The sequence below is a fragment of the Tarenaya hassleriana genome, unplaced genomic scaffold (genome assembly GCF_000463585.1).
Source record: "Tarenaya hassleriana unplaced genomic scaffold, ASM46358v1 Cleome10, whole genome shotgun sequence".
Taxonomy (NCBI): Eukaryota; Viridiplantae; Streptophyta; class Magnoliopsida; order Brassicales; family Cleomaceae; genus Tarenaya; species Tarenaya hassleriana.
Genome location: NW_010960188.1, coordinates 952687 through 966130, shown reverse-complemented (window position 1 = coordinate 966130; position 13444 = coordinate 952687). Strand labels below are relative to the sequence as shown.

The 13444-nt window shown below is 40.2% G+C and overlaps 3 protein-coding genes and 1 non-coding gene across 9 annotated transcripts; 2 read left to right on the top strand and 2 right to left on the bottom strand.

Annotated features, from left to right (window-relative positions):
- The first annotated feature begins 44 nt into the window (after window positions 1–44).
- Window positions 45–7102, top strand: LOC104798927 (transcription factor MYB39). Of its 3 annotated transcripts, XM_019201274.1 has the most exons (8): window positions 45–156; window positions 490–550; window positions 2372–2464; window positions 4074–4141; window positions 5163–5454; window positions 5543–5752; window positions 5833–5962; window positions 6079–7102. In XM_019201274.1, exons 6-8 carry the CDS (start codon window positions 5620–5622, stop codon window positions 6797–6799), a joined length of 984 nt encoding a protein of 327 aa, XP_019056819.1. In that variant the 5' UTR covers window positions 45–156; window positions 490–550; window positions 2372–2464; window positions 4074–4141; window positions 5163–5454; window positions 5543–5619; the 3' UTR covers window positions 6800–7102. The 3 variants fall into 3 exon arrangements, with proteins under 3 accessions (XP_019056819.1, XP_019056817.1, XP_019056822.1); XM_019201272.1 differs by lacking the exon at window positions 4074–4141 and having other exon boundaries at window positions 5247–5752; XM_019201277.1 differs by lacking the exons at window positions 2372–2464; window positions 4074–4141 and having other exon boundaries at window positions 5247–5752.
- Window positions 7103–7516: 414 nt separating this feature from the next.
- On the top strand, window positions 7517–8865 carry LOC104798917 (zinc finger protein STOP1 homolog). The gene is made up of 2 exons (XM_010521176.2): window positions 7517–7616; window positions 7718–8865. The coding sequence occupies exons 1-2, from the start codon at window positions 7608–7610 to the stop codon at window positions 8783–8785; spliced, it is 1077 nt and encodes a 358-aa protein (XP_010519478.1). The 5' UTR covers window positions 7517–7607; the 3' UTR covers window positions 8786–8865.
- Window positions 8866–8975: 110 nt separating this feature from the next.
- Window positions 8976–12839, bottom strand: LOC104798902 (probable LRR receptor-like serine/threonine-protein kinase At5g10290). 4 transcript variants are annotated; one of them, XM_010521149.2, is made up of 12 exons: window positions 12641–12839; window positions 12141–12284; window positions 11869–12001; window positions 11688–11759; window positions 11438–11581; window positions 11268–11339; window positions 11122–11187; window positions 10942–11012; window positions 10690–10830; window positions 10193–10531; window positions 9555–9949; window positions 8976–9454 (listed from the first exon to the last, which is right to left on the bottom strand). In XM_010521149.2, exons 2-12 carry the CDS (start codon window positions 12211–12213, stop codon window positions 9140–9142), a joined length of 1821 nt encoding a protein of 606 aa, XP_010519451.1. In that variant the 5' UTR covers window positions 12214–12284; window positions 12641–12839; the 3' UTR covers window positions 8976–9139. The 4 variants fall into 4 exon arrangements, with proteins under 4 accessions (XP_010519451.1, XP_010519441.1, XP_010519466.1 ...); XM_010521139.2 differs by having other exon boundaries at window positions 12649–12839; XM_010521164.2 differs by having other exon boundaries at window positions 11935–12001; window positions 12649–12839.
- Window positions 12840–13265: 426 nt separating this feature from the next.
- On the bottom strand, window positions 13266–13350 carry TRNAM-CAU. The gene is given in 2 exon segments: window positions 13266–13301; window positions 13313–13350. It is a non-coding gene; the product is annotated as a tRNA-Met (tRNA).
- Window positions 13351–13444: the final 94 nt, after the last annotated feature.

Genomic DNA, 13444 nt, shown 5'->3' with positions numbered 1-13444 from the left:
ATTCCTCTGCGTATCTTTTTTAGTTTCACAAATATGATAGGGACCAATGTTGCCGCACTGTGAGATAGGTCGGTGTTCTTAATTTTAAGCGCTTCCCTGCACAGAATAAGTACGAGAGGCAAAGGACAAGGAGCAGATCTAAAGGCGATTTATGAGGTTCGCTCATGGATAGCTTTACTTTCTTTATTGAATTTGAAACTCGTTCTGAAGACCTGTCTTACCAACTCCAACCATGTGTTTTTGAGTTTTGCACAGTTTTTTAAGATGCTTTTGGCAAGATTATTATATTTTTGTATCCCATTTTACGTATAAATTCATGCAGAGATCTTCGTACATCTTGATCAGGCCATGTGACTTGCTTTTCATGCAAAAGCTTCCTCAGGCTTTTTGTTTTGAAATTTATATACTTTCATGGAAAGACCAAACCCTTTTGCCCCATCGCTTTTAATTATTACCTACTTGATAGTAACAGTGTTACTTTTGCATTAGAGTTTCTTTTGGAGGGAAGCATCGAAAGAGAAGAGAAGCCACTTCTTCGTTAATTTCTGAGGTAAGTGGACATTTTCCTCCTTTTTCCCGGTTTAGTGGCCATTATTACTACATTCTATGCTAGCTTCCATGATGAAAATCTGAGTGTTCCAAGCACAAACAATCTAACATGGAAGTCTATAATCTCAAGCTTGCTTTCCTTTCAAACTTTCCTTGAGAACTTTCTGAGTCTTGAGCTAACTATCTAACATAAAATTCGAGGAATGATTATAATCTCAAGCACTTTGTAGATGAAAGTGATAACCAAGAACATGATTAGTAAAGATGCACTAAATCCTATATGTCCTTTTTTCCATTTTGATTTATGTCAAAGCCGACATCAGTTATATTTCCTTTTCTCATTATGAGACTATGTTACCATCAACATTAACATCTGTTTTGCTTGTAAGAATGTGTTAGGTGTAGCTTCTATAGGTTGATTTAGAGAATCCATTATGAGGAGTGGTTGGTTTTATTATCAGTATTAGTTTAATTGTTACTCGCCAAATTGATGATTTAGCAATATATATATATTTGCGTGTGTGTGAGAGAGAGAAAGAGAGATATATTAATGATAATTATATTAGGTATTTGCTCTGTTTTATGGTGTCTAATTAGACTCTTTAAATTAAGTTTTTGAGTTGTTGCTAGCTATTGTATCCTGCGCTCTGGCTTCACTGGACTTTATAAAAGTGGAGTTCACTTTTGGGCTTCGTCGTATTGGGTCTAAGGAATCTTTGTCTGCATATATAAAATGCTGAAAGCTCACCCTTCTAAGTAGGCTTTTCTTTTAGCATCATTCTTGATTTCTGAGTTCACCCTGCTTGATATAACCTAGGGAGCATAGGATTTGGCACCACAGAGAAAATAAAAATTACATGACCGGGAAGGGATACAAGTAATCTTTATGATATCCTCAAGGAAAATTCTTCTTGAAAATCCCATGGCATTCTTATAATGTGAAGTTGGGGTTTGAAACGTCCGAGAAATAACAATATTTATATTTTACCATAAAAATATGTCTATTTGATAATAGCAATGTGCATTCTACTAAATAATATATGCCACTATTGCTATCTAAAATGATCTATGAGGAGCTCGATCTGATGGCATAATGCCATTATCAGTCTCCTCATCTTTCGTTGTCTTTAGCTGTAAATTGATGTCATCAACAATAGAAGTTCATCCACCCAAATGTCACGTAGCGGTTGCTGGTCCAAAAATAATGTTTGAACATCTCCCAGTTTGGTTCATAAAATATTTGGGATTCAATTCTTATATGGAATTGTAATCATTCTTTTCTTCGTGTTATTCGTTTAGCTTATTATTATGATGATGATGGTCATGAGGTTTCTTGTGATGATGTACGTTGTAGTAGATGCTCCTGGAATGTTGGGCATAGCGGTTGGGAAAAGCATATGCTAGTTTAGTATTGTAAATTAAGAGTAAGGACGAAGATTTCAGACAGCGAGTCCCTGTCTTTGTGTCCTTTGGATTTAAATAACATTTTGAGTTCGTATGTAATCTGTATAAAAAAGGGTATCCGTGTTTGTGCGTTGTTCTTAGACCAATACCGCACAAATTCAAACCTTTAAATACGTAACCGTCATTGTATATATATTACTACAGATTTGATGAAATTAGCAGAAGATTTCCTGACCCCACATACCGACTTTGCTTTCTAACCAGGTTTCTTTCTACCATATGAATAGTTGAAAAAGGGGATGAAGTTGTTATACGTACACATATATAAGTATGTATATATATAGGTGTATAATTATCTCTGTATGTAGTTGTGTGTGTGTATATTTTATATTATATGTATTCTTCTGTGTTTTTGCAGCGTTTGTTTCAGAATCCCTTACTGGCGCTGATAAATTCTATTCACGTACGAGCTGCTGTTGTTTGTGGGTTATTTTGTGGAAAACATCAAAAGGTTAGTATTGCTGCACATAAGCTTCTGGCATCTTGACAATAATTTCCCGCATATGATTTCATGAAACTATGGATTTGGCGTAGAGACACTCACTGCATATACTAAAATACGGAGTCCGTGTTATTCGTACGTAGATGATGCAGAATATTCCTGTGGATGAGCTTAATGATACTTTTCACATTTACATGCAAAAGAAATGTGTGAAAGAATTGCTTTCACACATGTCATGGAAGGTGTAGGAAAAGTCCGAGCTTAGATGTTTTGGTTAGAAACTTGAGAGAGGAAGCAAATCAGTTGTTTAGCTGACAATTACATCCAAGTTGTTTTATATTAGACAAAAATGAACAGCTTTAAGTGACATCACATGTCTCATAATTAATTCTTTATATTAGTAATTAAGAACCTAGTGCCTTATTAATTATTTTACTGCACCTTCTCAGACCATGGTCCACACTATTAAGAACCCTAGTTAGACAAGCAACTGGAAATGTTTCATTGCTTCTTGTCGGTTTTAATCGATCTTCCGAATCAAAAGACTTTACAGCCATGATGGAAGCATCTTTTCATCTTGAGTGTGAGTCTTTTTCTGTGACATTCAGTAACCTTGAGAGTGATTGAAATAGGATGAAAATGGCCTTACCATTATACCTTGTAATTAAATATGAACATCTTGGATTATGATCTCTGTGGTCTGTGTATGCAAATCTTTCTTGTGTCTCGTCCATCACTAAATGATGGGTTATCATTATTACATGGCATACAATACACATGAAGATTTTCTTCTGAAGTTATTTCAACATTAATTGCTCATGTCAAGGCGCTCGTCGATAGTATCTTGATACATGCATTGTTAGTGGAAGTCTGTACAATAGCTGTTTGGGACATCGTATTTCACTTTCTTCTATTGCTACTACAGTACATTCACCAAAATAACTTCTAGAAAGTTACAAACTCAATGGTCTCATATGGTGAAAATCTTTTCTTTGTACATGTCTGCATATATCGTATAAATTTGTTTCTTGAGTTTATGTTTTTGCACGAAACTTATGATATGCTTGGGTAGAAGACACAGAAGAAAAAGACAAGTGCTCAACGAGTGTGATTGGTGCAATCTTTGGAGCTGTGGGAAAGAAAGTCTTGCAGGTTTCAAAGATGGTGGAGATTTAGATAATTTTCTGCACCAACCTCTCCCCTAATCACAGCTCCTTCCGGTGGTCAAAGTGTGTCACATCCTGCAGAGTCACCATCTGCAACAGTAAGCTTTCTTCTGATAATACCAAAGCTTGCAGTTGTTATTTTGTCTTCCATATTTGTCTGTCTAGTGTTGCTCTCTATGCATTTCAGGAACCTTTATTCGCATTGAAGAGTCTATATGTATTTGATCCTTTTGGTTTTGGAAACAATGTTCCTGTATTCCAACATCAGTTATATGCTTGCCTCTTTGCTACTAGCATTGGAAATTAATGTCAAATATAATCGTTGTCATATATAGTGGCTCACGTTTGATGAGTAAAAGTTTTTACTGTGATCAATATAAAAATGGATTGCGGATGGCAACAATGACTCTTGTTTGATGGATAATTTCATACTTTGATACATTGCTTTACAGTGATTCTTCTTGTCATCATTTGGAGTGAAATCTATGCTATTTGGAGATGGCTCATAATGATACAAAAGGTATACACAACATCACTTGGTAAGTAATTCAAGATCTAGGGTTCTTAGTATGCATTTTCTGTTGCAGGTTTCTTCATTTAGTATCTTTTCTTCCTAGAAAAAGCATTTAGGGGGTTAGAAATCTCTGTTAGTATTACCTAATTTTTCTATATCAAGACTTTCTCTGGAAATCCCTTGAACAAGAAATGCATTTTCATATAATGACGTTATACTATCAGACCGACCTTACTCTTCATGTTTCATTATTAATTGCTTTCCAGTATACATCCAAGAATCTCAGGGCTTATAGATTACTTTCAATTTCCAGAAAAGAGAGCTCCTAATTAGGGTTCATGATTTGAGCTTTTTTTGGTTGGTTGGTTGGTTCAACTTGGTTGTAGCTTCAATAGATATGAAAAAATACACACCATAATTTAATGTAGCTATTCATATATGATACCAAATACATTAAACGAGCCATGCAAAGGGTGACGCAAGGAAAGCCCTTTTGCGTGTGAGGGAAGAAGTCTCTGGGACCACCCTTTGTCGTGCCATCTGTTATTGGCGCTGACTTCTATTTTGATCCTTTTTCTTTTTGCCATTCACCCGTTTATTAAAATATGATTATTTCACAGTAACATTTTCTTGTGAAATTTCGTACACTGTCCTTGTTCTTCTCCACACCATGTTTTCCATTGCAGGATCTGAGTTCCCACCTTCCCGGATATGCGAATCTGCACATAACACAAAGGAACATTAATCTGAGCCAAAAAAATGATATACTGTTGCACACGATTCCTCATTTTCGTTTGGTTTCCTGCTAGTCTGGACCTTTGGCTTGCTTGGATCTTCAGATGCATGCAACCTGAGTAGGACATGAATGATCGATCATACGATCACCTCATAAGAAAGAGAATAGTCCCTTTTTTTTGGGCAAAATCTGAGTACTATTCAGGATCATGAAATATCAGGAAAACCTATAATATTGTGATGAAGATATGCTTGCTGGTAGTTATTCTTTTGTTATTGTTCATTGACCCAGGAGTATATGTACAAAGGATTTCAATATCTTGGCTTGACAAGGCATAGTGATGGATTCTGATGATTGCCTTCCTGTGTAAATCAGAGATCAGTGAGCTCTGGTGATCCAAGACAGACAAGTTCCAGACGATGACAAGCGGGAAAAGAAGAAGGACAAATACATGGAAGAATTTGTCAAGGAGCAGAAAAAGTTACATAGAGAATAAAGAAAGCGTGGGAGAGAAAGAATAAAGGAAAGGGAAGGATACGAAATGGAATTGAAGGGTGAAAGCGACATGCATGGATTGTTTTAGGTAGACGAATCAGAAGGAAGCATGTGGTGAATAGAAACGAAGCTTTGGTTTAATATAAATAGAAATAAGAAGCAGTTAGTGGTTGCAGTGGAGGGAGGCAAGCGACCAAATCTTGGAGAAATAAGAGAAAAGAGACCGTTGTTAGATACAGAAGAGAAAGAAGACATGGGAAGATCTCCTTGCTGCGATGACACTGGTCTGAAGAAAGGGCCTTGGACCCCTGAGGAAGACGAGAAACTCATCAAATACATCCAGAAACATGGCCTCAGCAGCTGGAGAGCTCTTCCAAAGCTCGCAGGTACACCTTTTAGTGAGCCTTAAATTTGAAGAACCGAAGCTTTGTCTCTGATGAATCTCTCTCTATCTCTCTCTCTGCAGGTCTTAACCGGTGCGGGAAGAGCTGCAGGCTTCGATGGACAAATTACTTGAGGCCTGACATCAAACGAGGCAAGTTTTCTCCTGAAGAGGAACAGACTATCCTGAACCTTCACGCAGTTCTTGGCAACAAGTAACCACTAAATCTCCCGAGTCTTTCTTTTATTGTTTTTCATGATGTTAAAGAATATGGTTATCGTATTTCTGTATCTTTAACACTGTTATATTTTTTTGTGATGAATATGCAAGGTGGTCAACCATCGCAAGCCACATACCAGGGAGAACAGACAATGAGATCAAAAATTTCTGGAACACCCATTTGAAGAAAAAGCTGATTCAGATGGGATTCGACCCGATGACTCATAGACCTAGAACCGATATCTTCACAAGCTTGTCTCAGCTCATGTCTCTGGCTAACATGACAGGATTTGCTGATCCACAACTGCAGTATCCAATGGAACTTATACCGAAACTCCAAACCGAGTTGGCCAAGCTCCAGTTCTTCCAGTACCTTGTTCAACCACCTTCCATGAATAACATTAACCCTAATGACCTAGACATTCTTAGTCTCCTCAGCTCGGTTACTTCCATCAAAGAAAACTCCGCCATCACTAACCTGGATCTTGGCTTGCTCAGTTCCTATCTTCAGGACATCAACAATCTGCCATCCCTAAGAACCCTAGACATCATCAATCCTGAACCATCACCCAATCACATGAAGCTCTTCAGCCAGAGAGAGAGCTTACCCATTTCTCCAATATGGCTCCATGACCCTTCGAACTTATCTCAGACTCCATTGCCAACTCTTGATCCTTCTCATGTGGCGGAGGATCTTGTCAGAAACCCCTTTGTCATGGAAGATGTCGGAAGCAATATCACTGTCTCGACCTGTCAAGACTCGGCTCTTGCTGCCTCCACAGCCTGGCCTGACCATCTCTTGGATGACTCTCTATTTCCTGACATTCCTTGATATACAGTCCTATAAGGTATATGTCTTTGGGGAGTGCATGCTCTCTTCATCATCATGTTTTTTTAGCATAGCTTGTTCCTCTAAGCATTTATATATATGTGTCGACTGAAAATATATGCTCATGTTTTTTACTGTGTACAAACAGGTTATGGTTGTGTTCATGCATAACGTAATGTTTGTGTGTGTGTGTGTGAGAGAGAGAGAGCTCCAGGCTGATTTATATCATTAGGGTTTTCTCTGATCCTTGGTGGGATTATTTTTGTTTCTGTATTTCGGCTAAACTGGATTGCTATTTCACAAATGTTTTAAAACAATTGATAACGTGTAACAGCTGGCATCATCAACATCCATACATATGGATCAACAGTTTGTGGTGATATGCAAAAAAAAAAAAAAAAAAAAAACTTTCATGAAGTGGAACATCTAAAGCTGAAAATCGTAAACCAAAAGTCAAAAGATTCCACAAAATCAAAAGAATAAAATGTGACCTTGGGCCCATTGAGCCCACGGGGGATATGACTTGTGGAGGAAAATGGGCCAGAAAGGCCAATCTTATTTGTCAGCAAGACGCTATTATTTGGGCCTCTATGAAGCCTTTCTGCGGTAGGCCCCTAATTAATTTAATAATCATCATTCAAATCCAAATCCAGTCCACCTAAAGTTAATTATTTATTATGTCAAAAACGATGTCTTTTGTCCTACTTGGAAGCTTTGTTTAATAATGTTGTTGGCTTTTTCCTATAAAGTTTGCTCGAGTTTGATGATTAAAATAAAATAACATAATATCCACTAATATGCCGCCACGTGGATGATGATGGTAAGTATCAGGTACAGAGCCCCTCCACCTTTGTTGACTTCTCTATTTTTCTCCCACCGGGAAGAATGGCTGAACCCGGCGAACCTTGTGATGCCTCGCAGGCGTGTTCTTTTCCCGGCGATTATTCCGACTCCAGAGTACCGCTCCAGCGTCTGGAGACGGTCCGGATGCGGATGGATTCGTTGCAGAGCTTCCTTGCGGAATCCGTCAACGGCAGCGTCATCCTCGGTAAGGATCAGATGGACACGATCTCGTCAGAGATTGCGTCGGCGTTAGAACAGGTCATCTTCGACGGCGCTGCTCTTCTATCTTGTTTGCAGCAACCTTCACTACCGCCGGAATCTCCAGCGAAGCCGTCTGGACGGGATCCGGATCATGTGCTCCGGATTCCGAACCCTAGCGAGAAAAGGGGCCACAAAAAACTGGATGACTGCGACGTGATTGAGCTCGACGCGGTGGAGATTCTGGCGGAGCACGTCCACTTCTGTGAGATTTGCGGGAAAGGATTCAAGCGCGATGCGAATCTGCGGATGCATATGCGCGCTCACGGTGACCAGTACAAAACCACGGAGGCGTTGTTGAAGCCGGCGGAAGCGCCGCCACGCGATTTGACCGCCGGTCACCGGAAGATTCTGTTCTCCTGTCCGCACGAAGGCTGCAACAGGAACCGGAGACACAAGCGGTTCCGGCCACTGAAATCAGTGGTTTGTGTGAGGAATCATTTCAAGAGAAGCCACTGTCCGAAGCTCTTCTCGTGCCACCGTTGCCTGAAGAAGAGCTTCTCCGTCCTCGCAGATCTGAAAACCCACCAGAAACACTGCGGCGAGTCAACGGCCATTTCAACCTCCGCCGCCGTCGTCGCCGCCGCGCCCACCGCGCGATGGCGGTGCTCGTGCGGGACGAGCTTCACGAGGAAGGACAAGCTGTTCGGACACGTGGCGAACTTTGAAGGACATATGCCGGCCGTTACGGCTTTGTCGATAGCCACCGACACGGCGAATGCAGAGGAAGGGACCGCCCGGTCGGGTCGTAGAGACGAGGCGTTTTCCGATGAATTGCTCGATGGATTTTATCCGATGCAAGGCTTTAGCTTTGAAGATATTCTGCAATCTCCTGTCGGCTTCTCATGTAAAGGTGATCATGAATCTGAGATTTTTACGTATCTCTAACGATCCCAATATAGGGTTTGATTCAGAATTCTATGCTCATCATGTCTTTCGGGTCAAAAGATTTCTTTTTTCCGTGGCGATTGCTGTTGATTGTTTTGCAAGTCTGGCTCTTCCACCTTGTACAGTTGGTCAATTTCCCATGTAATGATATTTACGATTAGGGATCAAAATCGAAATTTTGGCAAATATATCGACCTTGAATTTCCCAGAAATGAAGCTAAAAAGGATACATTTTGATTGTTCATTTCATGGCCCATCAAAAACACCAGAAACCCATGAAACACATCATCATAAACTTGCAAGAAGATCTCGTTCTGAAACTAAAGCAACTTGAAAGATGCCGACTTTATAATGTTATCTTCCGCCGGATAATTCAATGGCGTCTTGGTTATAGAGAGAATCTTCGGCCAAATCGAGTCGCATCTGCAAACCTTCGGATTCTTGTTGTCGGGTCACTTCCACGTTCTGCCATTCTTCCCATCTCTCAGCAAGCCCTTCTCCTTCTAACATCCGTACAACTTCCGACATGACTGGTCGGTCTTCTGGCGAAGCTTGTGTGCAAAGCAGAGCAACTCGGATCACCATCCCCACTTCTTCATCGCTGTAGCTCCGGCCCAGGTTGTCGTCTACAATGTCCCCAAGCCTCTTCTCTCGTTCCAGTTTCTTCACCTGTTTGAGAAGAACAATACCCACCAAAAGGAACAAAGGGATGAGTCAAGCGGTAGAAGCTGAGAAAGATGACGGGAAAAACGATTAAAAAAAAACATACGTGATCGAGCAGGATGACATCATCTTCTTCCTCCAACCGTGAAAAATCGATAGCCCGTTGTCCTGTTACAAGCTCCAGAAGGAAAATCCCGTACCCGAAAACATCCGTTTTATCCGAGGATTTCCCGGTGGATAGATATTCAGGTGCAATGTGACCCATTGTTCCACGAACCTGAGTGGTCACATTAGTACTTGAAACGTCCACCAATTTGGCTAAACCAAAGTCACCAACAACTGCTTCGAAATCTTCATCAAGTAACACATTTGCTGCCTTCACATCGCGATGTATGATCTTCGGGTTGCAGTGCTCGTGAAGATATTCAAGCCCCCGTGCTGCCCCTAACGCTATCCGTCTCCTCGTTGGCCAATCCAGAATAGAATCTCCAGGTTTAATCTCTGCACACCAAAACGGAGGAACACTGTCCAGATAAGATCTTTTCTGTGCAAAAACCGACAAATGGAAATGATGATACTAGTCTTGTGTTACCGTCTTCAAGTAAATATGCAACCTTTCCATATGAAAACAATGGTTAAATCTTGATTTTAACCATTAGAGACATGAAACATAGCAACATAAGTCCTGTGTTTTGTAATGACCAAAACCCTAATCGTAACCGAGCAGAAGAGCTCCGTTACTACCTCTGAGACGGGAGGCAACACTAAGATTCTGCATGAAAGGATAAACCAAAAGGCGTTCGGTGGGAGTAGTGCAAAAGCCAATAAGCCGCAGTAGATTCCTATGGACAGCTACACTTATCATCTCAACCTCTCGTTGGAAAGCAGCATCTCCACTCGGACTTCGGAAATCAGTCGACCTTTTCACAGCAACTTTCGCGTTATCTAAAAGCACCCCTTTGTAAACCTTTCCAAAGCCTCCTTTTCCAAGAATGTTCTTTTCGCTGAAGTTATCTGTAGCCAATTGAAGCTCCCTCCACGCGAATCTTTTCAACTGGCCGAAAGATATTCTTCCATCTTCACCTGAAACACAAAAGGTTCAACACTCATGGAATAAAGTTTTGAACTTTCTATGTTTCTCCAAATAGTATTGCAGTTCACAATTGTGCGTCTGAATTTATCACTGAAGCACTGGAAAATTGCTATGGAAAGTGCCCTTTATTCGGAAAGATATACCAGACCTGCAACATCGACAAACACATCATACTTGTATCTCTGATGCCTATATTTGCAGAAGAAATACAACGAGAATCCAAGGAGAAGAACCACAACAGCACTAACAACTGCAACAATAATCTCGAGTTTTGGCTTGTTTGAACCACCTATCATGCAACAGCAAAGAAAAAATAATTCCACACGATGTAATCGAGCAAAGAAAGAAAACAAGGCCAAGATACAAAAGGAAAGTAAATTCAGCAAACAGTTAAAATTACCTGAACCATTACCATCAGACACACATGGGCGACGATAAGTATCACCACAATTCAAGTTGTTTCCTGAGAAACTAAAATCAGGAAGACTGTGTATCAGAGTAGAGAGCAATGAATGGAAAAAAGTCAAATGGGTACACTTCAAATTGTTGTTTAGTTTGAACATAAAATAGTGTTGCCTACTTGTATTTTGGGATTCCAAATAATCTCTCAGGAATCTGACCAGTGAGATTGTTTGAATCCAGCAGACTGCATAACGACAATGGGACTAAGACATTGAGGATGTTCCCCGAAAAGGGTAGAGCAGATGCACACAGAAAACCACTTACAGACAAATCAGTTTCGGGAGCTTTGTGAGAGATTCAGGGACACTCCCATTTAGGCTGTTACCACTCAAGGTCCTGGTTGGTAAAAGACAGGAACAGAGACATGATCTCGTAATCTCAAATGTCTAAGACAAGGGCCAGATTATTAGTTGTGTTGGGATAACATTACTTACAAGAACTGAAGATTCTTGAGATTACCAAGAATGGATGGTATTGGACCGGTTAACCGATTGTCATCCAACTCCAAGGAGCTCAATCTGGACAAATTTCCAAACTCGTTTGGTATCCCACCAGTAATGTCATTTCCTTTCAACGTACTGTGTACCAAAAGGATTGTCGGGCATCATTCAGAACATCCATCCACAAAAACAAGTGCCATTTCTAAAGGCAGATAAGATATCTCTGGACAACTCTTGCACTTACAGGGTCTTGAGGTGAGTTAGGATTCCTATTGCTGGAGACAAGGTCCCTGAAAAGTTCATGTATGACAATGTCCTGCAATTACTTAACGAGCGCAGGTCAATTCTTCTCTCCACCAATAACTAGCTAAGAAAAAAAAAACTTAGCTTGGGATGACCACAAGTTCAAGCATCATCCAACTTACACAGAAGTAACAAAGCTATTTTCATCACAAATAACTTGGGACCAGGTGCAAGGACTGATTAGATACCGGTTCCAGTCCTCCAGCTGATTAGACTTTGCACGTAACGAGATCTTCAACGCAATTAGCGCTTGTCCTGAAACGGGAAACAAGAGAGCTTATACTACAATTAGGCCAAACCCTAATCGAATCATCACACCTTTTATCTGAACAGCTGAAAGGAATGAGAAATATCAGGGATATTGAAAGAGAATGTGGCAGGAAAATGGCGATACCTTGCGCTTCAGGCAACACAAATGACCATAAACAGGCAAACACCAACACAGCCAGAGCCAGAGCCAGAGCCATCTTCTGCTGGTTACTATCTAAGGCGACGAAAGTGAAGTATGGTTTCTATTGAATGCCAGAATCTGTTCCATCTGACAAAAAGAAAAGGAAATGGATTAACTGAAATCTATCGTCAAGCACGGAGAATTAACGTATGAAACTTGATCATCAGTTCATTACACAAATGATTTACGAATCTTAAGAACTTCAAACACATATAAATTGAGCGCAAGACCGGAATTCATCATTGAAACGTAGAAAGGAAAACAAACTGGGAGTTCAGGCAAAGCGAAAAACAAAAACCTTTTCGGTTGCCCAGAAGATCATTGCACGATTTTCTCATAAACGAACAGAACCCACTGCTCAAACCGCGTAAATATCCATCACCCAACAAGGAAAAAACAGATTTACGAGCAAAATCATAACCCAGAAAGAGAAACGAACGAACAGACAAACCCGAGATCGGAGAGGGAAAAAAAAACCCCAAGAAGCGAAAAGTAGAATTATGTTCCACTTGCGGCTGAAATCTCGAAGAGAGAGTTCTTGGCCGTCGTTTTCCTATAGAATTTTCTTCTTTCGTTTTCCCTGTAGACGAAAGTCTCCGCAATGATCACAGTGGCTCTCAGCCTCGAGTCAAAGGTGAGAAGGCCGGCATTTGTTACGAGAAATGCTTTTACGGTGCAGCGCTTGTAATTAAGAAATTAATCACTACTGATGATGATGATTACTGCAACATTATGTTATTCATTAGAGAAGATGGTGCATGATTTTCTTTACTCGAGACGATTTATTATCATAATTCAAGCTCTTTACATTAGATCCAGACCACGGGAATGAACCCAAGAATCACAGAATTAAATAGGGATATAAAAACATAGTTTTTGTAAACAAGGCAACGCCAATCTCTCAAATTCTTTACTAAACAAGGAGTGAGAGTCTTCAAATGTGGTCGGATTGAGGCTCATCAATATGAATATCTCATCTTATTTATTGACATTGATTAAACGAGGAAACAAATTTTGAGAGAGAGAGGAGGGGAATAAAATATTTTAAAAAATTAAAAAAAAAGTAATTGGGGTGAGAGAGGCTCGAACTCTCGACCTCAGGATCACTCAGTAGCTATGAGACCTACGCGCTAGCCAACTGCGCCACCACCCCATTTGTGATCTGTTATAAAGTATTTAAAAATAATTATTATCTGTTAAAGTTTACCAAAAATCATACGTTACCTATTGGTCCCCGTCTCTTCCGA